At 44.0% G+C, this 21617-nt stretch overlaps 1 protein-coding gene across 1 annotated transcript in view; it reads left to right on the top strand.

Annotated features, from left to right (window-relative positions):
• Nucleotides 1–2615: 2615 nt before the first annotated feature.
• T265_11724 (hypothetical protein) overlaps nucleotides 2616–21617 on the top strand; it is a gene marked incomplete at both ends in the record, with an annotated part of 20176 nt that continues 1174 nt past the window's right edge. The window contains 3 exons of the mRNA XM_009178459.1: nucleotides 2616–2978; nucleotides 4139–4321; nucleotides 4373–4430. Coding sequence (XP_009176723.1) covers nucleotides 2640–2978; nucleotides 4139–4321; nucleotides 4373–4430 — 580 coding nt within the window. The remainder of the gene's footprint in view (nucleotides 2979–4138; nucleotides 4322–4372; nucleotides 4431–21617) is intronic.

Below are 21617 nucleotides of genomic sequence, written 5' to 3' on the forward strand. Positions count from 1 at the left end.
AAAGCCTAACCGCAAGGCAGCGGTGTTTGGCGGCAAATGCAAGTGCATTACCATTTCTACGGAACAAGTCGCCACATGTTCCAACCCCCAACCTGGAAGGCCGGGAGACTGTGTTCGCCGGACCTTTACCCATGAACCAACCTAGTATGAGAGACTCTGTGAGCATCGTGCGGACACTCCCCAGTATAGCTCAATGGGTCGATGAGGTACACAAACCGCCACACCACGGTAAGGTCCAGTCTCTTCGTGACGGAGAGAGGTCATCCGTCAAGCTTCTCTTCTGGTCTGCCGCTCGACTCCGAATGACTTTGGAAGATCTGAAATCGCCTTCCGGAGCCATCATGTGCCGAATATTGCGGACTATCAATTTAGCCATATCTTCCGGCCCACAATAAACACAAAAAGGCAGTTTGAATTTGGTGCACTTATTTTTGTACGAGAGCATCGGCCAAGGCAAGAGCCCTGTATAAAAGTTTGTCCTTCAAGCACGCGGGAGCGTAATGTATGGCGTCTCTTTTGGCCAAGCTACCTGGATACGATACAAGAATCAACTCTGTTCATGTCATCAACCAGCTTGCCATAGAAACCTACCGCTCGACGTTGTTCTCGACACTTCTGAACCACAGGCAATCACGTTTGATGTGACCCAGCCGGATACGACATAACACGTCACCCTTCTTCCAGCGAGAGGGACCACCCCCGACGTCAAACGGCTCTTTTTCAGATTGATGCAATAAAGCTGTGTTACTGACTTTTTCATCGAGGGGAGGTGTTGGGGATATCAGTATCCCCGGAAACCGTTTGCTTTTCGAGTTATTTCCGAATTTATTTTCTGAATACTTGAAGTTCTAAATTTTGTGCCCTTTTCACCATGTTCCGGTCTATTCCAAAAATACCGTGCTTGTGTCCTATCGGCCAGTTGCACTTTGCATGTGCTAACGAATTCACTGTTCCCCGAAGTTGCCCACAATATATATTAAGATGCTGCCGATGTACTTCGCCTTTGGTTGAGGTAATAGAGGCTCTCCTCCGAAGGTCCAGTATTCTCTCTGCGCTAGGAGTGGTTGGGCTCTCATCAGAAATGGGGATTCACGCGCTTGTTCCCAAGTCGCGAATAGTCGTTGATCTTACCGTACAAAAACGTAACACCCGGCACATAGTGGACCTAAAGCTCTCCGTATCGACTGGTAGAATCCTGAAGATGCTGGTCTGGTTCACCGGTATTCTTTTGCCATCCCTGACTCCCAGCCCACCCATCCAGCTGCTGACTGTGCGAACGGTCATGCAGTCCCGGTGTCTTTCAAGCACATCAAGACTGGTAGTCGTGCGACTATGTCATTGACTTCGGTTTACCGCACATGTTATAGAGGGAGCATTTACTTATTATTTTTGCTTCAGATACTTCGATTTCTGTTTTCGAGTTTTCATTCCAGTTTCACTCTGATATCTGTCTGAGTTGCTGATGCAACCAAATTAGGCTGTCGTAATCCAACGTTCTGTACCTTTAGTATGTTATTTGCTCGCTCTGGTCCTAGCTTTCCTCTGCAACTATAGGCGATCCCAGTCGCAATCAAGAAGCCCAGTCAGGCAACTGCGTTTATTGTCACACACTGTTGTTAGGTTCGATGGCCCGTCTACTTTTTTGTTTCTGGCGCAACCTCACATCGTTCACCAAGCTGTTCATTAATTTTGGTCACAGTATATGTATTTGTAGACCCGTGTGTTTGTGGTGTCCAGTTCGCTCTAAGAATCCGTGACGTCATATTGATGCTTATACTCCTAACCTATCATGTACATGTCGGTCCTTCCCCTCGTCAATACTCCTCGTGAGTCATAATCTAATGTCGTCGGTCACCGTGTTCACACGGCTTGGCATCATCTCCAGAGACAGAGGCATCAGTGTTACCACTGATGCTTGGCTGCCGTACAACGACAAACTTTATTAATGATATTTAACACATTTGATTTAAAAGAAGGGAAAACAGTAGATGAGCGAGGTATCTGGTGCTAGCCTCTCATAGGCATTCTGAGGCGCTTACACTTTCAACCACTCAAGTAGATATTATGGAAAGAAACAGACTTAATGAACTTCACAGACTAGCTGATTAGCCGCCGTTTCTTGCGATGTCTCCAGCTAAGCACGGGGGGTCTTGGGGAACCCGATTTGTTCGGACGGGTACTTCATCTTTACGCAAGTTAGAGGTTCTTAAAGGGCTTCAGAATAAATTTTCTCGTATTCGTCCGAGACTACTAGCAACAAAAACCCAGCAAAAGCAGCCGGATTTGTGGTTGCTGAGTTTCCGATCCATACTGCTGCAGAAAGCAATCTGGCACTTGGTCAATGACAGGCAAGCTAAGATTGTGTCTACTCCATGGGTTTTGCAGGTTAGCAAACGCTGCCTGTGCCTTATCTATCCGGGTCGTAATGTTATCTTTAGCCCGACGGGACTGACAACTTACATCCACCATCTGCTCATCTACAACCACAAGGTTGGCCTTGACCCTGTTCAGTGTTCCAGCACCACTTTGTACTTTTTGGGTGAGAAATACACCGAAGCATCTGTTGGAATTTCTTGTCTTGATTTCGAACTTATCTATGGCTACATTGTTCTGCAGATTTCCCTTGCGGTGAGGTGACCATGGATTGCACACTCTGGAACACTGGTTTCTGTATATTCCTACTCACAGCTACTCCCCTCACTTGGGCGGAAGTCGTGTGGGCTGTAAACTGTGGTGGTCCAGCCCATATTGACGTTCATGGGATTGAATATATTGCCGACCCTCTGTTACAGGGTACCGCGTCAGAGTACGGGCGCCAGCTAGTGATCAACCGAGTGAGGATGGAAGATCAGATTTTATTTCAAACCGAACGCTTCCACACTGACCACTTTTCCTATGATTTGCCTCACCTAGGTGACGGATCCTATGTTCTCACTCTGGGATTTTCAGAGGTTTGGTTCGCTGAGCCCAATCAAAAGGTATGGCATTTGTCTGTGCACTTCAATTGTAAAACAATTCCGTTTAGTACGGTTGTTTCTCGCACCTGGCAAAACTTAATACAAACGAATTTTTTACTTCGGTACGGGACGGTAGAACTTCACACGCTCCTGAGTGAATGAACCATATTCCCGGAGCTTTCATAAGATTGTAGACATTTTGAATTCCGTTACATTGTCGGAAACTTACGTTGATAATCCCTACCCGCATTTGAGGGTGGTTCCACTGTGACTCTGGCTTCACTGAGCATTCGTTTTCCGATATCTCAAGAGTTAATCTAGATTTATTTGCCAAATCCCAGGAAGATTAGCCCCACGGAACTGCGTTCTCTGTTTGATTGCATTTGATTTGAAAAATCCAAAATGCACAATAATCCACTTTTGTACTGTTGTTTCAGGACATTGAGGTCAAATTGATGCAGAGCCTTCAAAGTTTTGCTTCAATAGATTTTTGAACACCAGGTCGTATCCTCACAGAACTTCGAGTGACGGTACAGCAGTTGAAACACGGAAACAGAACATTAAGAGTGTCTAAATAAAACAGACACAGTTACTACGGGTCCTTTCAGTCAGTTTAACTCCGGATCGACAAAATTGCTGGTTTGCTACCAGTGCTCGCCTCGCAGGTCCCCTTTTACGTGTTCCAGAAACCAAAGTCACATTGGCATGTAGCCGTCTTGTGATTCGAATGAGCTACAGAGACAAGGTTCACCAGGTTTCCCAGCTTTATGCGAGGCTAGCCGAAAGTCTGGTATTTAACTACATACCTGTCGACCAACAGGCTGCACCTTAACCCAAGGAATAAGTACGGAGCGAACTGAAAGATGACACTTACGCCTAGAGACATCCACGGCTATATTTAACGAGTTATACTCGGCTCGTGACACAACGTAACCGCGTGTAGGAAAAGACCTAACAGATTGTAAGTTACATAGGAGTGCGTTGTTCCCCTCAACTTTACTTAGTAAGCCTTCTCACGTGATTGCTAATGGAGTTGGCATTTCAATCACTGGTAGTCTGCATAGAATGATCTTAATGGTATACTCTATACTTTTATCTGTGATGCCTCTCTATCTGCCGAAGACTGATATATTTCCATGTTTGTGTCTTCAGATGTCTCTTTATAACGAAACTAATTTCAGGTGTTCGACGTTCAGCTGAATAAGGAGATAACCCTACTACAGGATCTGGATATTTTCAATGAAGTCGGGTTCGCCACAGGATTGGTTTATGACTTCCCTTTTCGGATTGCCGATGGTGTCTTGCATGTGGGTGAATCATCTACACCGATCTCAAGGGACTCCATAACACTCAATTTCTTGAGGGTAGGTTGACTTTGCTTATTGGACAACCAACTTTCGTCTTCGCTTCTTTAGACAGGACGCGATAATCCCAAGATCAATATGATCAGAATAATTCGAGGGACCTTGAAAGGTGGGTTCAATCCGGAACTTCATCTTCCGGATGTTTTTTTCTCTGACAGTTTCAGTTGCCTATGTCTCATTATTTCAATTAGGTTATCTTTTGTATAAAATCGATCCGGCTTCTTAGATGTTCCAAATCACGACTACTTTTGTCTATTGTTGGTTGTCTCTTCGGTTACCTTACCCTGATCACGCAGTCGGGCTGTTTTCTTCAGTGTATTACTCTGGTTTGTATCTTGGTCATTCGAGATTCGATCCTCTGAGCGAAGTTACTTACTTATTGTATGGACGTAACACACTATTCATAAGGTTGTTGGAAACTTTTCGACAGCCCACGACGGATTTCGCCCTTTATGGAACTCATCAGGTAGGGACAGTCCTCGAGAGATTCAGCTTGGTTCCAGGTGAGTCAAAACCAAATTGGTGTACAAGTGAGTCTATTTCGCTACTATTTCGCTGCTTACTTTTGTTGTATTCAAATTCACTGGAAGCTCCGATGAATCATCAGAATATCGTGAAAACTTAGGTTTAAAACATATGGGAAACTATACATTTTCCTTCTGTTCTGCAGTTAGTTGCTCTTGGAAAAGGCTTAGGTGTTTGGAATAGACAACACAGAAATCCGTGTTTTATTTGTTTCCACCACCGAAGTGTGTTCTAACTCTGGAATTCCACACTGGATTTTACCCCGGGGTAACGTTATCCACATCTCTGTAATACAGTGAACTATATTACAGATATTCACATGAGCTCCGCGGTCTCGTGTCATACTGATTAACAGATGTGTCTGACTAAGTCTCCTAAACATCTAGGAACATGTTTGGTGAATTCCTTCTCGTAAGTTAGACTGGTTGCTTCAAACCAACTATCGCCATCGTGGGCTAAAAGTTTTACTTAAAAGCCTTTTTGTCCTCCAATCCAGAGTTTCTTTGGCCTGTAGCAGTCCATTCATGTACAACGATGACTTAAACCCAAAACATAAGTTTGTGTCATTATTCATTGCATAGTGTCATATGCCCTGTTGCCTTGTTCACTGTTGTTCACGGTATTGTTGGCAGTACATAAACGCTATTACTGGGGCCTATTTATGTTTCCCCCCGCATCCAACTTCACTTCTAACAATTCCTTTAAAAGAATGTACAACTCCGTTAGCCACAGTGACTACCGATCACCCCAAAAAACGACCGTTGTGGATACAATGTGCTCTTCCGCTTCCTATGCCGCGTACATCTCATATTGGAATGGCAAGCTGCTCTTGACTGAACTTTCTTTATTCTTTTTATTAGTCCACGAGACTTAGATGAAGCGAGTTTCCATAATCCAACTGACTGCTTTGTCTGGCATGTGTTGTTCCTAGTTACACTCTCCCAGAAGCAGCTCGTGCTGCCATAGCACTCCGTTTGGGACGATAAGAGAAGAATTATTAGCTTACAGGTGATTGGTTTGGTGAGCTTTGCTGTAACCGTTGTTTTCATTTTAATCGGTTAGGTATTGACGGTCTTTGACATTGTCAGAAATTGCTACCCTGAATACTTTGCTGCAGGAACGAGATGGTCCAAGTGGTTAGAGCGCGAATTTACTGACCGGAAGGTCCGTGGTTCGAACCTGACCTCTGAATCTCGACTTCCCTTGTCTAGGCTTGGGCAACCTGGCAGTATCCCAGCCCTCGTGCAACCTTCGGGTAGCATGGCAGATAGGCACCGAAAGGGTGGTACAGCTGAACGACTCTTCTACAGTGGCCTAAAAGCCCATAAATGCTATCGTTTCAATAATGTGAGCACATCTAGGTAGGTTGTTTTGAACCTTCAAAGTGGGAGATTTTTCTGTATGATTTTCGGTCCAGTTGTACTTCTCTAAAACATCACTTTGAGGAACTTGAGTTAGTTGAAGCATGGCAGCTAGGCACCGGAAGGGTGTTACAGCTGAACGACTCTTCTGCAGTGGCCTAAAAGCCCATAAATGCTATCGTTTCAATAATGTGAGCACATCTAGGTAGGTTGTTTTGAACCTTCAAAGTGGGAGATTTTTCTGTATGATTTTCGGTCCAGTTGTACTTCTCTAAAACATCACTTTGAGGAACTTGAGTTAGTTGACCTGTCCACCGTCTGGTCAGCTGCATAAGTTCTGATTACTATGGCAGATTTCAACGCAAGCATCATCGGTCCGCGAACAAAATACTCCGCCTAAATGACCTGGAGTATAAGACAACTGCGATAGCAGTCTTACTTTAGGGCTGAGCAGCCTGTCTCCTCTGATACAAAGATTATAAATGGCTACGGGCTGATATCCTTGTGACACAACAATGTCTTCCGGTTGAAGCGTTAGCATATTGAAGTGGTGAGTCGGCGGGTATTTGGTAGTGAATCAGAGCAGCGGATAGGGCTTATCGGGTTGATCTGGTTGTGGCATGTACTACGCATGCCCGACGACCGCTTACCGAAGAAAGCACTGTTTTTCATTCCGGGATTTTATTGGCGAAAGCTTCCTGTGGGAGAGGCAATTGCTTGGTGAGACGAAAGCCGCGGCTGTCAAGCTTTGTGTCTTCTTGATTGTTTTTTTGTCGCACATGGTTGGAAGCCCTACAGGGCATAGCAAGTAATCTATCTCCGTTGCAAGCATGCTTTCCTTTCCTAGCCGATCTGCATAGGCAATCTTTGTCCATTGTCATGCCTCGAGGTGATTCATTTGCTAAGGCGCGAAGTGATTGACCAGAAGGTCTGTGGTTCAAATCCAACTCCGGTATCTCGACTGCTCCCATCTAGGCTTGTGCAACAGGGCAGTATCTCAGCCCTGACACTTCGGGAGGCACAGCATTTGTGCACCGAAAAGAATTTAGAGCTCAACCGCTATTAGTATTATTACTATTATGTTATTGTTATGTGCTTGGCTCGTGTTGGATGAGGTTCTCAAGGGGCGTTGGACCAATCCGAGTGATGAACTCCTGCTCCGGTGTGCTTAGATGCATTCATATTATTAGCGTTCCAAGGTTTAGGCACTTCCAAGTTGATCGCTTCACCTAGGAGCACAAAACGAAAAGTACCAATTTCCCACTATTCACCTTTATTTCCACTTTTTACTAGGACATTTTTTTCTCGCAGCTCCAGTGCTTGTTACGTGTTACTGTTGATGATGCTTATTCCGGTACTGACCATCGTTACTGAGTTACAGTCTGGTGGTCACCTCAATCCATGCTGCATTCTTATTCTGATCGAAAAGTGTCTCTCTGTTGACTACTGAAATATCGGTGTGTGCAGTCCCCAAATGCAAACAAACCACATCGCCATTAGCTGTTGATGGCGTAGATCAATCGCCAGCTTTAGTTTGTTCTGAACGCCTCTTTTTGTCATGCGCGCGTCTGTCACTGTCTAAATTTTGACCTTTGGGGAGTAGCTAACTATATTTGCCGATTAAAAATCTGAGGACCAGTCTGAGGCCAGTCCGTCAGAACTGTCCATTGTAATCCCTTACGACAAATACACCTATCGGTTCTACCTCTACCTTCGACACTGTCCGAAATTATTATGACTTCCGCTTGTGATGCAATCTGACCGACAACATCAGAACGCTAGGTCACGCACAAGACCTTACCTAACCTTGAGGAGCGCGGAAGCGGGGTCCTGGTTGGCTGTTATCGTGAGCCAGATGTTTATCGTTGAGGCGGAACACACTACTTATAAGATTGTTGAAGCTCTTTTCGGCAGCCCACAACCGATTTCTTCCTTCTTCAGGTAAACTCAGTCCCTGAGTTTTCGTCAGCCCTATGTCCTACTTGAACCCAAATCATACGCACACTCATACGTACACTCATTTGCAAACGGATTTCGTTCCGACAGAAGATTCAGCTGAATCCTAGGTGAAGGAATATTGTAAACGAGAGACAGCTAGTATTCAGTTAAGTCTTCCGTCGAAAATAAGTAGTTTGTAAATGGATGTATTTAGCGAAATATTCGTTATCTATATCAACGTTTTTGGCAGCACCAGACGTGAACTGTGGTGCACCATTGCCTTACAACCAGATCGCTATTTGAATAAGTAGAAAAAAGGAAAATTGGACAGGGAGAGAGTCGAGAGCTGGCTTACCACCGACTTCCGGGGTGCGTCCATCTCCATCACTCAGTAGAAAAACGTGGATGGAAAGTGACAGCATTAGTGTCACTGCCATCGGTTAGCCGCCCTTATTTTTCAATGCGTTGAGTCGAGTACACGCAGGCACCATCCTGAAAAGTGGTCGCTCTCTTACTTCTGATAGCGTACTTACTATTCTTCTATGCTTAATGTTATGTCCACTTCCAAGTTACCTCCACTCCAAGTCAGACTAAGGCTGTTCTCTGCGGACGGTAACACAGTCCGGCCACCTCGGCCACCTCGTTTCCTGATAACTTCATTCCGAATTCACTTGTTCCAGTCGCTTCCTGCTCTTTCAAAAATGAGGACAATGTTGTCAGTATATTCTCTGTTAATAAAATCCTCGCTCGGAGAGATCTGAAGACCGGGGTTTCGGAAGCGTCCCAGATTTCACATCAATACTTCATCAGTAACGAAATTAAACGAAAGTGGGGAGAGTAAGTAACCTTTTCGGACACCACTTCTTGTGGTAAAGCTTTTGAAGAGCTCTCTGTACACCTTCATATGTCCATAAATATGCGAATACAAACAGCATGATATTCACGAACTCCTGGGTCATACCATACTGCGCAGATGTGTTGAAAAGAACTTACTGGTTGCCTAAATCAAACGCCTTACTGAAGAAAAGAAAGGTTTAGTGCGTTTATGCTCATGTCGTTGCTTTAACACAGTGGAGTGTGAAAATCTGGCTCGCACAGCCCCTTTCAGTCCGGAATTCTGTTTGCTGTCCTCGATCCTCATCTTCGCGCATGTTAAGACAACGCGAAATAAGCGCCGGAAGGAGTCTGGTTACATTCACTGCGAGCACCTTTTCGAATATCATTATACGGTCGACTCACCTCAGTTGGTTGGGATGGGCTCCACCTGAATAGAGGCAAATAATTAATACAAGAACCGACTGAGGATTTCACCTTCATCTGAACAGAGCAGGTAGGCGTCCGTCAGGACCAGCAGGTCGGTGACGCTTAAGGGACAAAAAGCATTCTCTTATTTCCGGAACCGTCGGAGGTTCTAAGTTCAGTGTCCAGGGTTGCGTTGTGGACTGGGAAACTGGCTGACCAAATGAAGGTAGACACCTGAATTTTTGAAAGCTTTCAATTCAACGACTCACGCATTATTTTTTGGCGGCAAGTGAGTCTTTGTTATCAGTGCTCGCTTCGCCCATCGTGGGCCCGTTTGGGCTTTTTGGCAGTATCAGCTGGAATAGTACCCGCATAGTCGCAGTTTCTCCCTTCCTCCATCTATCCTGTTCCTCCACCTTGTTTTTTCTATCAGAACGAATACGCTTATGAGTTTTGAGAAACTTTAGAGTGTTGTTAGGTCCGGTTCCACAAGCGGAGCATCTTGCAGGGTTACAGACAGCAGTTTGCAGTAAGTCTATATCAGAAAATTCACTGTACGAAAGGGGCTTCAGCAGGTGATTATGGCAGGCTTGCTTCACATCTAAGTCCGGAAGCCCTTCATTTGCCAGGCGTATCTTGCACACCTAAAAAGCCCAACGAAGAGCAGTTATTAACATGAGCATGGTGGGAACCTACATAGGTTTTTCAGTCAGCAACTGATCCACGCTAAATAGACCTACGAAAATGTCGTCGGCAACCGGATGAGGATGGGGGAAGAGAGGATGGAAGAGAAGGGATGCATTGGTATCAGACTGCGTTCACTTCTCCGCCACGCTGTACGTAGCACAGGCACCCAAACCTAGACAGTAGGATGATTTGAGTGTTTAGCTAAATCATTCAGCTCAAAAGCCTAACCACAAGGCAACAGTGGTTGGCATCAGACCGTCGGAGCGGTCTACATTTTTAAGGAGCGATTGACCACACATGTTCTGATTCTCATTTGGAAGACCAGGGGAGCAGACAGCCACCTATCACGCAACCACTTTTGAGAGGCTCTGTGAGTGCCGCTGGTACGTTCCAGTATAACTTGATGGGCTACAGAGATTCACAAATGTCCGTACTTCAATGATGCACGATGAGCTCAAGATAATTTAGTAATTAGTGGACCTACTTACTAAGTGGGATGTCCATGGTTCTCTCAGTTCCCGCGGTTCGGACTCTGGGCATTTCGACTACTCGTCTGCAACCTTGGACAATACCTTTGGCAGTACCTTAACCTTTTTAGCCTACTTTAGCTCACCTTTTTAATTATCAAGTGGGTGGGTGTGCGACGGTATTTAGTCCTTGTTGTTTACTTCATCGCTGGTGATTCCTTCACTTGCTGGTACGTGATAGCGGACGGCAACTTTATCATTTTCCAAACACAGGGAAGCGCAAGCATTTTTATCAGTCATCTTTGACACGTTCCACGCACCCACGTAGTAAAAAAACAGTACATTCACTCTAACATTCTTCTTACAGGTCAACTTAGGGGTTCTGCAGTTTCTGGAACGATTTACGCATATACAGAGTTTTATCATTTTCTCGAAATTGTCTCATGAGATACAGGGGTTGAGCTTCGTGAGATGATTTGTGCTACATGATAATGGGACTAAGTTTCCGGAGGCGGGGGACCTGAGGTCAAAACGTGTCCTTTCTAGATTTACGCATATACAGAGTTTTATCATTTTGTCGAAATTGTCTCATGAGATGCAGGCGTTGAGCTTCGTGAGATGATTTGTGCTACGGGATAACGGGACTAAGTCTCCGCAGGCGGGGGATCTAAGGTCAAAACGTGTCCTTTCTATTGCTGTTGCTGCCTTACAGCACGATTTAATGAAGTAGCAGAATTATGTGCTACACATGCGGAGTAACCGTCTGTCGATAATAGTACTGCTGTCTATGTTGAATTTGCAATGGCGCAGACGGAGCAGTGACTTTGTAGATTGATATGAAAGTCAGGAAACATCTGTCCATGCGATTCGCCCTTCAGGATGGAGTCAGTGCAGCCCTCCAACCGATCAATAGCATTACCAAATTACCCAGTTCAGTTTCACTGTAAGATTCGCAAATTTGTTTTGCGATCTGCGCATTCTTTAACTTCCCGAACACCGTCAAACAGCCTAGTCTGTTTGTGCTGTCAGTCCGTTTTTTCTTAGAGCATGCAGTGACACGGAAAACTATTTGGTCGAACATCGGGGCTTTGTCACTCCAACTGAACGCAGTTTGTCTTTGCTGTTCATCCTTGGTTTCCTCGGGCATTCTGACTGTCAGCGTCAGACTTAAAAGTGCTTTGGAAAATGGCAACATTTTGTCAGATGCAAGGCGTCTCACTGGTATTGTTCAAATTGATAGGCATATCACTACCTAAAATTGGCGATTCACGCACTAAATGTACGACTTTTGGGGGCTCGTTCGCAAAGACTAAACAAAAATGAAACTTTGAAACTCAATTAGCAGAAAGAATGCCATCCTTTGACGTAGTTTCTCATCATGAGAAAGGATAGTAGCTTCTAACGGACATCGTTTACCGATTTAGTGAGCTAGTCGAAAGCGATTTTGCTAATTAGTTATCTGCTTGCCTTAAAACTTGATAAATGTAGAGGCCTGATTACTTGATCTGACAAATATTTTGTGGCAAAGTCGAAACGTTGCCAAAAAAGTCTAATGGCATTGTCTCAGTTTGCACTGCACTTTTTCTCAGGGATTGTAAATATACCTTAACTTTTTGGTGGATTTATATTACTTTTCTATTCCGCTTCACGGTTTGGCACGCGCTTCATACACGCAAAGTGCCAATTCAAGACTGGATAGGCTAGGAACCTAGTCTCATGCTTGCGGATGAGTCAATTGAGATAGTAGACAGAGTTGTTTATCTGGGTAGCTGTATCACTCCTAGTGATCTCGTGAAAGATGATGTTAACAACCGGATCGGGAAGGCCAGAGCAGCTTTTGTGAACCTGCATCGCCTGTGGCGTAGACTTGACTTCAGCGTAACCGTTAAGGATCGAGATTACAATGTAGCGGTGCGCCCCATATGACTGTATGGATCGGAAACCTGAGCGCTGCTCGCCGGGGGCGTCAGAATACTGTTTGACCGTCGATGTCTTCGGAGCATTACTCGAGTCTGGTGGGATCACCGGATGAGTAATGCAGCAATGAAGTTCGTCGAGTAATTTTTGAAAGAAATAACTCGCCCTCAATAGATGAACTGATCACTCTCCACAGGTTGCGCTGGTTTGGTCACTTGTTCGAACTGATCACTCTCCACAGGTTGCGCTGCTTTGGTCACTTGTTCCGTATACCAGTCAACCGAATTTCTCGAAGGGCTCCTTTCGCACAACCACGTGAACGATGAAAACCGAATTTCTCGAAGGGCTCCTTTCGCACACCCACGTGAACGATGAAAGCGAGCCAGGGAAGGTCAAACAACGACTTGGCAGCGAAACATAAATGCTATTACCAGCAAACCCAGAAGAGCTGGTCATTGCCGTCTTCCCGAGACGGGCCACATCAATGGTTAGAGACACTGTCAGATATGGCGCAGTCGCGCCCTCAATTGCGCTCATGCATCCCAGCTATTGCCCGCAATGCACGGCTCCCTTCCCAATCCCCCCACTTAACAGTTCTACATTTACGCACCAATTTATCAGCTTCCGCCTCCAATGCTCAGCTGCCCATCCCACCTGACCAAATTATCGGTGAACGAAATTGTGGCAGCTACAACCACTATACGACACGTATGCGGTCCTGATAATGATGATGGATGATTATTCGTATTCCAATCGTACTTATCATTATTACTGATAGAAACATCAGTAATTGACATATTTCAGCTCGACTTCTACTCACAGAATACCACGTACTTACGAGCAATCCACCGTCAGAACATAAGCAACTGGTTAGCTCCGCGCATGTTTCAATATGTTTACCATTTTAATTAGCGTCAAACAAACCAAGGAAGTTCAGTGTGGTCATAGGTCTGCAGCCACATCTACTTGACTAAATCCGTATGGACAGGGGGCTTGTCAAATACAAAAGTGGCAAAAGTTTGCGTAAATTTCACACGTGTATTGAAAAGGTTGATCGGCCAATTGAGCAGACGAAACGAAACAGGGTGCAATGACCACGAACAATAGTGCGCTGCATGTCCAATTGAGTGGACATCCTTCACCCTCATGTGCAAACAAAAGTAGCTGGGGGCACTTGTTGACTAAATACACAGTCAAACTCTGATGAGTCTTCAGCTATGACCCTGATATTGTATTTTTCGTTCAATTCTAACACACTACTATGTTCATTTTTAGATCACTGCATTCACCAGCAAAACTGTTGAACTCTGCAAAACCAAGTAGCAGCAGGGCACTACAAAAAAAACACCTTTTAACGGCAACATGGTCCGGTGGAAACCTTACCCAACAACTAATCACCGATACGAAGAAAGAATCCATGTTCAAAACCAGTCTCAGAAAAGAGGCCAACTTCTTTAAGAAAAATAGCTGTTTAGCATGCGACTCCCTGGGATGGTGGCCCGCTATCTGTAGGCTTATCTTATATGGTAAATCCTCACCGTAGAAGTCATTTTGTTGGAGCGACCACCATATTAACAATAGCCTAAATGTTACCTACTTCACCGGCAACATTATGTCCTCCAGAATAAAACAGTCAACTTGAAGAGCGCCATACTAAGGCAATTTTTAACTCACGGACAACCTTCAGCATAATTGTCAAATTGTTCAAATTCAGAGACCGCTGTTTCTGAACGCAGATTAGGCTCAGCGATGCGATAATAGCCAAGCACAAGAGCTGTTTTATTTCGATCAGGGGGAATCCGGAATGAATCTGGTGTGGCAGTGCAGTCAGTTGTTTGCAGTGGTGTATGTCTTACCACCGTATCGACTGAGTTATATGTCCGTTTAGGTTAGTGTTCTGTGCTGCGGACTTAATTTCATCCTCCGATTCCACTTAAGTACGTGCTTTCATACCTACTTCTGAGTTGCCAAAAACAGTTAGAGGTGTACGAATTAAATAGGCTATCGTTTGAATGTGATGTTCTTGCTGTTTTTCCCGTACGCATTCGGTCAGTTTCGAGGGACGTACACTTCGTACATACACTTTGCACTGGAACACTAGCGAAGCTTCATTTCTCATCTCTGAATTCTGAGCATATATGAATTCTTCTCTTTGGTGCGGAAGCCGTTTATATTCCAGGACAAGGCTGATGTTAAATGTGTTCTCAAAACCACCGAATTTTTTCTGTTTCTGGATGCAGTTGTTTGTGTTTCATTCATTTTCAAAGATATTGAGCATACTTATTCGGTGCGTGCGTTCTGAAGAAGGGGACCACACAAGATCCTCTTATGATTCAGAGAAGAACTCATAAAGGGATGGCTTGACGATAGATACTAGTGGCAATTGATCGATCTGTTTCTGAGGCATTCAGCACATCCCGGAAGATCGAGTCGTTCGTTTGATGTTGATGTCTACTGTGTCTGAATGTTTTCTACCTAACTGTATGTGTTCCGATGCTCGCTAATATGTAACTCCCAATCTCACCATATCCTTTGTACCTAATCCCGAAATTCTTTTTTGAATCAGTCCCGTGGTGCTTAGCTATCCTCCCATGGCTTTCGCTTGTCGATGGAAGTTACCCTAGCCCTAGTAATCTTGCTTATGCACTATCTAGAATTACCATCTGGCGTTCCAACTGTGGCTTTTTCGGTCAGTGAAGTGGAATTCTATTCTTATCACTGAGTATTTACACTTATTCCCTCTGTGCTTCTTATCTAGACACTGGGTTTCCGTATCTCCCTCGTTTCCGAAACATGTTAACACAGCTTGAAGTCATGCTAGTGTTTTTGTGTTTGACCACCTATGGCAGGATGGCAAACCTTGTTATTCGTGTTCGCTTACTCGTAATCCAACTACTGAAGAATCTGAATGAAGTGCGTGAACGTAGAAAAGTATTTGGGGCTATTTAGCATGGGTAGCAGTCGCTGACCAATCGACCTGTATCTCAATCAAGCGTGTTGAATGAATTACTCCCTTTTGCGTGCCTGATCATATCAGGTTCACTCGTATTTGGAATAACCTGTCAGGCCGATTCCGGTCAATCACTAGGAGCCCAGTAATTCATTCTGCTTCAATCATTTGGGTTGACCTGGCCAGCTTTTTCCACCAATCAACCACGTACCCAACAACTAATCACCGATACGAAGAAAGAATCCATGTTCAAAACCAGTCTCAGAAAAGAGGCCAACTTCTTTAAGAAAAATAGCTGTTTAGCATGCGACTCCCTGGGATGGTGGCCCGCTATCTGTAGGCTTATCTTATATGGTAAATCCTCACCGTAGAAGTCATTTTGTTGGAGCGACCACCATATTAACAATAGCCTAAATGTTACCTACTTCACCGGCAACATTATGTCCTCCAGAATAAAACAGTCAACTTGAAGAGCGCCATACTAAGGCAATTTTTAACTCACGGACAACCTTCAGCATAATTGTCAAATTGTTCAAATTCAGAGACCGCTGTTTCTGAACGCAGATTAGGCTCAGCGATGCGATAATAGCCAAGCACAAGAGCTGTTTTATTTCGATCAGGGGGAATCCGGAATGAATCTGGTGTGGCAGTGCAGTCAGTTGTTTGCAGTGGTGTATGTCTTACCACCGTATCGACTGAGTTATATGTCCGTTTAGGTTAGTGTTCTGTGCTGCGGACTTAATTTCATCCTCCGATTCCACTTAAGTACGTGCTTTCATACCTACTTCTGAGTTGCCAAAAACAGTTAGAGGTGTACGAATTAAATAGGCTATCGTTTGAATGTGATGTTCTTGCTGTTTTTCCCGTACGCATTCGGTCAGTTTCGAGGGACGTACACTTCGTACATACACTTTGCACTGGAACACTAGCGAAGCTTCATTTCTCATCTCTGAATTCTGAGCATATATGAATTCTTCTCTTTGGTGCGGAAGCCGTTTATATTCCAGGACAAGGCTGATGTTAAATGTGTTCTCAAAACCACCGAATTTTTTCTGTTTCTGGATGCAGTTGTTTGTGTTTCATTCATTTTCAAAGATATTGAGCATACTTATTCGGTGCGTGCGTTCTGAAGAAGGGGACCACACAAGATCCTCTTATGATTCAGAGAAGAACTCATAAAGGGATGGCTTGACGATAGATACTAGTGGCAATTGATCGATCTGTTTCTGAGGCATTCAGCACATCCCGGAAGATCGAGTCGTTCGTTTGATGTTGATGTCTACTGTGTCTGAATGTTTTCTACCTAACTGTATGTGTTCCGATGCTCGCTAATATGTAACTCCCAATCTCACCATATCCTTTGTACCTAATCCCGAAATTCTTTTTTGAATCAGTCCCGTGGTGCTTAGCTATCCTCCCATGGCTTTCGCTTGTCGATGGAAGTTACCCTAGCCCTAGTAATCTTGCTTATGCACTATCTAGAATTACCATCTGGCGTTCCAACTGTGGCTTTTTCGGTCAGTGAAGTGGAATTCTATTCTTATCACTGAGTATTTACACTTATTCCCTCTGTGCTTCTTATCTAGACACTGGGTTTCCGTATCTCCCTCGTTTCCGAAACATGTTAACACAGCTTGAAGTCATGCTAGTGTTTTTGTGTTTGACCACCTATGGCAGGATGGCTTGTTTTGTTATTCGTGTTCGCTTACTCGTAATCCAACTACTGAAGAATCTGAATGAAGTGCGTGAACGTAGAAAAGTATTTGGGTTAGCATGGGATGGGTAGCAGTCGCTGACCAATCGACCTGTATCTCAATCAAGCGTGTTGAATGAATCACTCCCTTTTGCGTGCCTGATCATATCAGGTTCACTCGTATTTGGAATCAACTGTCAGGCCGATTCCGGTCAATCACTAGGAGCCCAGTAATTCATTCTGCTTCAATCATTTGGGTTGACCTGGCCAGCTTTTTCCACCAATCAACCACGATACACGTTGTTCGTGGCTCCGGTTTTTTGACTTTTGATATGATATTTTTTAGGTGATGTTTAGCTTTGAGCAGTACGGCCAGCACATTTTGCGGATTAACACAAAGAGTTGGACACTATTTTGGGATACACGTTGTTCGTGGCTCCGGTTTTTTCACTTTTGATATGATATTCTTTAGGTGATGTTTAGCTTTGAGCTGTACGGCCAGCACATTTTGCTGATTAACACATAGAGTTGGACACTATTTTGAGCTTGTTTGTAGCGTACTGTAGCTTCTAGGTAATGAGACTGAATTGGTCTTATCACATCTGTCTGCACCAAAAAGTGATTAATTCAGTCAACCGACTCAACGGAGATCAGTCACCTAGGTATATGACTTGTATGTCGTTTGGCCTGAAATTATTCATACTAACTTCTTTATGTTTATACGTCCTGGTTCGTTTTCGCCTCGTTTCACAGCTATAAAAATCGATATGACATGGTTGAAAACAATTTTCCGTCAGTGCATGTGCTCGAACAGCATTCCCTTCTCTGTAGCAAGGTTCTCGGTAGAAAATTTGTCTTTCCGTGCATACACACTCAGCCGTGATATCGACCGTCTTCTAGGTGAAGATTCCGAATCTTTGTGTGTGTGTGTGTGTGTGTGTGTATAGGCCGTGCATATGTAGGTATTATGAACGATGTATCCCACCATCTATTTTCTGCAGCTTAAGTCAATTATGATGTAGGATACTTGTTGAAACGGATTCCCTGAATCCCTATCCTGTCAACGAAACATCCAATTTCATGCATCCAAATGTCATTATTCATTGAGGTAAGTTGTTTGGTGGAACTCGTTAAAGTCCGCTTCATAGTTTCAGTTGATTGGAGTGTAAGTGGTAAAAGTTCAGGGGTCTCGTAGCCGAAAACAATTTCCCAACTTAGTAACTTTAATCCATGAGCTCTGTTCAAAGCAAACATAGCCTTATGATGACTATATTATGCAGGTTACGTTTGCAAACCTTTTGAATATGATAATAAATGGCTGTGTGCATCATCATCATCACCGACAGCATGACATCAGTGTTCAACACCGATGCTTCACTGCCGTAAAATGGCAACTCTGGTTGGCTAAAGTGTGTTGTTGTGAACTAGGACAGCAGTCATGACATGAATCGAAGCTGACGCTGACGTATTCAGATCATCACAATATGCGCTCACTTGGCAACAATAGACTGAAAGTGAGCTCACATGAAAATGTACAGTGCAAAACGTCATAATTTGTCCTATCTGGCTATAAGACTAAGTTGCAAGTTTTTAAGTCAGCGGGTGCTTAGCACTAATGATGAAGATGTTACCGGTTTGTTCAGATTGCCGAATTCATCACAGCAAACGGAACGCGTACAAACACAACCTAACACCTAGTTGGCATGAATTCATCTGAGTTGTGCAGACTGAGCGAAATTTGTGTGATCGATTTTCTGCACTCTCTGTACTGTTTGTCGTCGGGCATCACACGGAACTCTGATTAAACGACTGAGGTCATGAATTAATTTAAGCGGCACTTGAAACAGTTTCAGGTGGATCTTATCGAATCATTGCCGACGCTTTGGTAAGAACACGGGTTTCCTGTCCAGCGTATTTTTTAAGCAAAATGGAAGTTATCGCGGAAAATGACATGCGTACCCGATTCTGCATTTTCTTCAACTGTGTGTTTTACAGTGATCATGTTTTATTCACCACTTTTGGCCATCGTTTTCGCCTTAATGTCGTGCCCCTTAAAAAAGGGATTCTCACATCTGCGGTGGTGCCAGCCAAATTTATTGCTTTCGACTTTTCACAGTGACGATTGAACTTGGAAACTGGATTCGGATGTATTTTACTAATGAACCAGTAGCTAAAATTTTCTCAGTTCGAGACTCCCTGGAGTTCCTGAGATGCGCACTGCTCATGATTCCGAACAGTGATGCTTTCCAGCATAGACTAGCTTCACTTCAAGACGAAATATCGATTGAAAATTACCAAATCTCATATCGCCATCAATAGTCTGTTTAAACTCTCCAGGTGCGTCCAGGTTTGAACGGTAGAGGATGAAAGGTTGTCGCCAGATCTCGCTTTTTGCGTTGAGAGCTTGGAATCAGCTGGAGAATTCGGTGGTTGACACAGTTTCGACAGTCGTTCACCGCTGTCATTTATCACATCGAAATCTAATTACGGTAAAACCTGTTTATCAGTACGTGCATTTTTGTCATACTGACAAGCCAGCAAGAGCTTCATGCACAAAAAAGGTGACTTCTTAGCAATATCCAGCTGCAAATACCGCAAATATTCATGCAAATTTCTTAAGCAGTTCATCCAGTTGCTCCTAGCATTCTTTGATCGCACTTGTTCATTACACACCCAGAGATGTCTAACACTACCGCCTGAGCTCGGTGTCGTCTCTCTCTCTCTCTCTCTCTCTCCCAACGAACTCTTTATTCTCACAACAAAGGCTATTGTTGATAGGTGTCGGTGACTGAGGGCTATGTGCATGTGCGGACGTCTGAATGTGATAGCTTTGATCCTCTGGAGCAACTTAGAAGACAAGCTTTCTTTGAAGACTGTGGGGATTTTTTTTCGAAAGATTGAACTGAAATTCCAAAAGGACAACATGTGTGTAATCGGGGTCTTGATCGTGAAAGCTACGATGGCTTATGGATCGGCCTACGTGATAGTTCATGTGTTAGATGAAGCTAATTGGAAAAGGGGGTCGCCTGAAGCAAGGCGGTACGAACTTTTGGAGTTTGGTTCGGGTAGCCGTGGTTATGGCTTGTATCTTCAGTGCCAAACAGAAGACAGCTACATTGGTTTTCTAAAAACTTTCTGTTTCGTTCCTACGTGCTTTCGTACATATGTTCGTGTTCTCCCCCAACAGATATCAGTGAACTTGAAACTATCTAGTTATCCAGGTCAAACATGATCAGATTAGGGTCCAGCTGGAACCTTTGGCCGACCAAAAGAAAGGGATGAAGCTCGATTGCCGCAATCCGTTAGACACCATCAACTGAGGTTCAAATCATACGTCTTTCAGATGCAGGATGCCTAATGCACCTTCGACCAACTTTCCACCGACTAGCATCATCTTTCCGTACCAATTATATGCGTGTCCATAGCCACGGGTATCCAATGCATTGTCCGTATTAAAATCGGGATTTAAGTTACTCCAAGGCTCATTCGAAAACTATTTTCTATCGGGGAAACACTCGGGGAGGTACTTTCAATGGGCAGCTTTAAGGAACCACTTGTTAAGTGGGGCACATTTATTTGTGAGCTACATCCACACATAATGAGTCAAATATAGATATGATTGATGCTTGACAACCCTGAAGCGTCCATTGTACTTGATACCGTTTTGTTCTGAGCGTGACTACGGTGACGTTGCAGGGCTGACTTGAAAAATAAACCAATCTAACTTTATGCTTTCATGTATACCATATTTAAAGTACATTGCATACCCAATGAATGAATTCCTTTGGATCGTGTTATGAGTACTTGAACCCTTACTAGGGTTTTGACTAATAGCTCATAAATTTGCGATTTTATTAGACCCCATATGTTTACCATGGTTAGGGTCCTAACTCGTCCTTCGTTTGTTAAGCAGGATCGTAGCTGCCGGCACATGACCTGGCTTTTGCAAACTATTGTTCGTTTAGTTGGCAAAAAACTTTTTCATTTATTTTAAGTTGTTTGTCCAACTGTTCCCGAATAACCCGCCCTCGAACGTATACCGTCTTAGGCCATGTTTATGGTCTGCTTTGTGTGCGATTGTACTGCTGTGTGTGGAGCAATCGGGCCTGGCTCAACTCGAAGTTTCACAAGAAATATAGCATTGTAACTGACACTGAAGCCCTATGCCTAGGATACTCAACTGGAGTGTCAAGATAATAAACACCCCTAATCACCCTTTAAAACATTTGTTCACAGTTAATTTGGCCCGAAAGACCCGACGGAATCCATTGGCCGTTGACATTCCATGTTCCCGCATTAACTGTCGGCGCTACTTTTTTCAGTCCGCGTATCCCTCACGTGGAACAAACTACCAACATCTGTTGTGGATTGTGGTAACCTCGAGACTTTCAAACATTCGCTTGACGAATACATAAGATCTCACCCAACTTCCCTCATCAACATTTGAGATGCAGATTACAAACAATAGAACATATATGTCATATCATTCCGTTTATCTGTATACATACACACACAC

This window comes from Opisthorchis viverrini, assembly GCF_000715545.1.
Source record: "Opisthorchis viverrini unplaced genomic scaffold opera_v5_562, whole genome shotgun sequence".
Lineage (NCBI taxonomy): Eukaryota > Metazoa > Platyhelminthes > Trematoda > Opisthorchiida > Opisthorchiidae > Opisthorchis > Opisthorchis viverrini.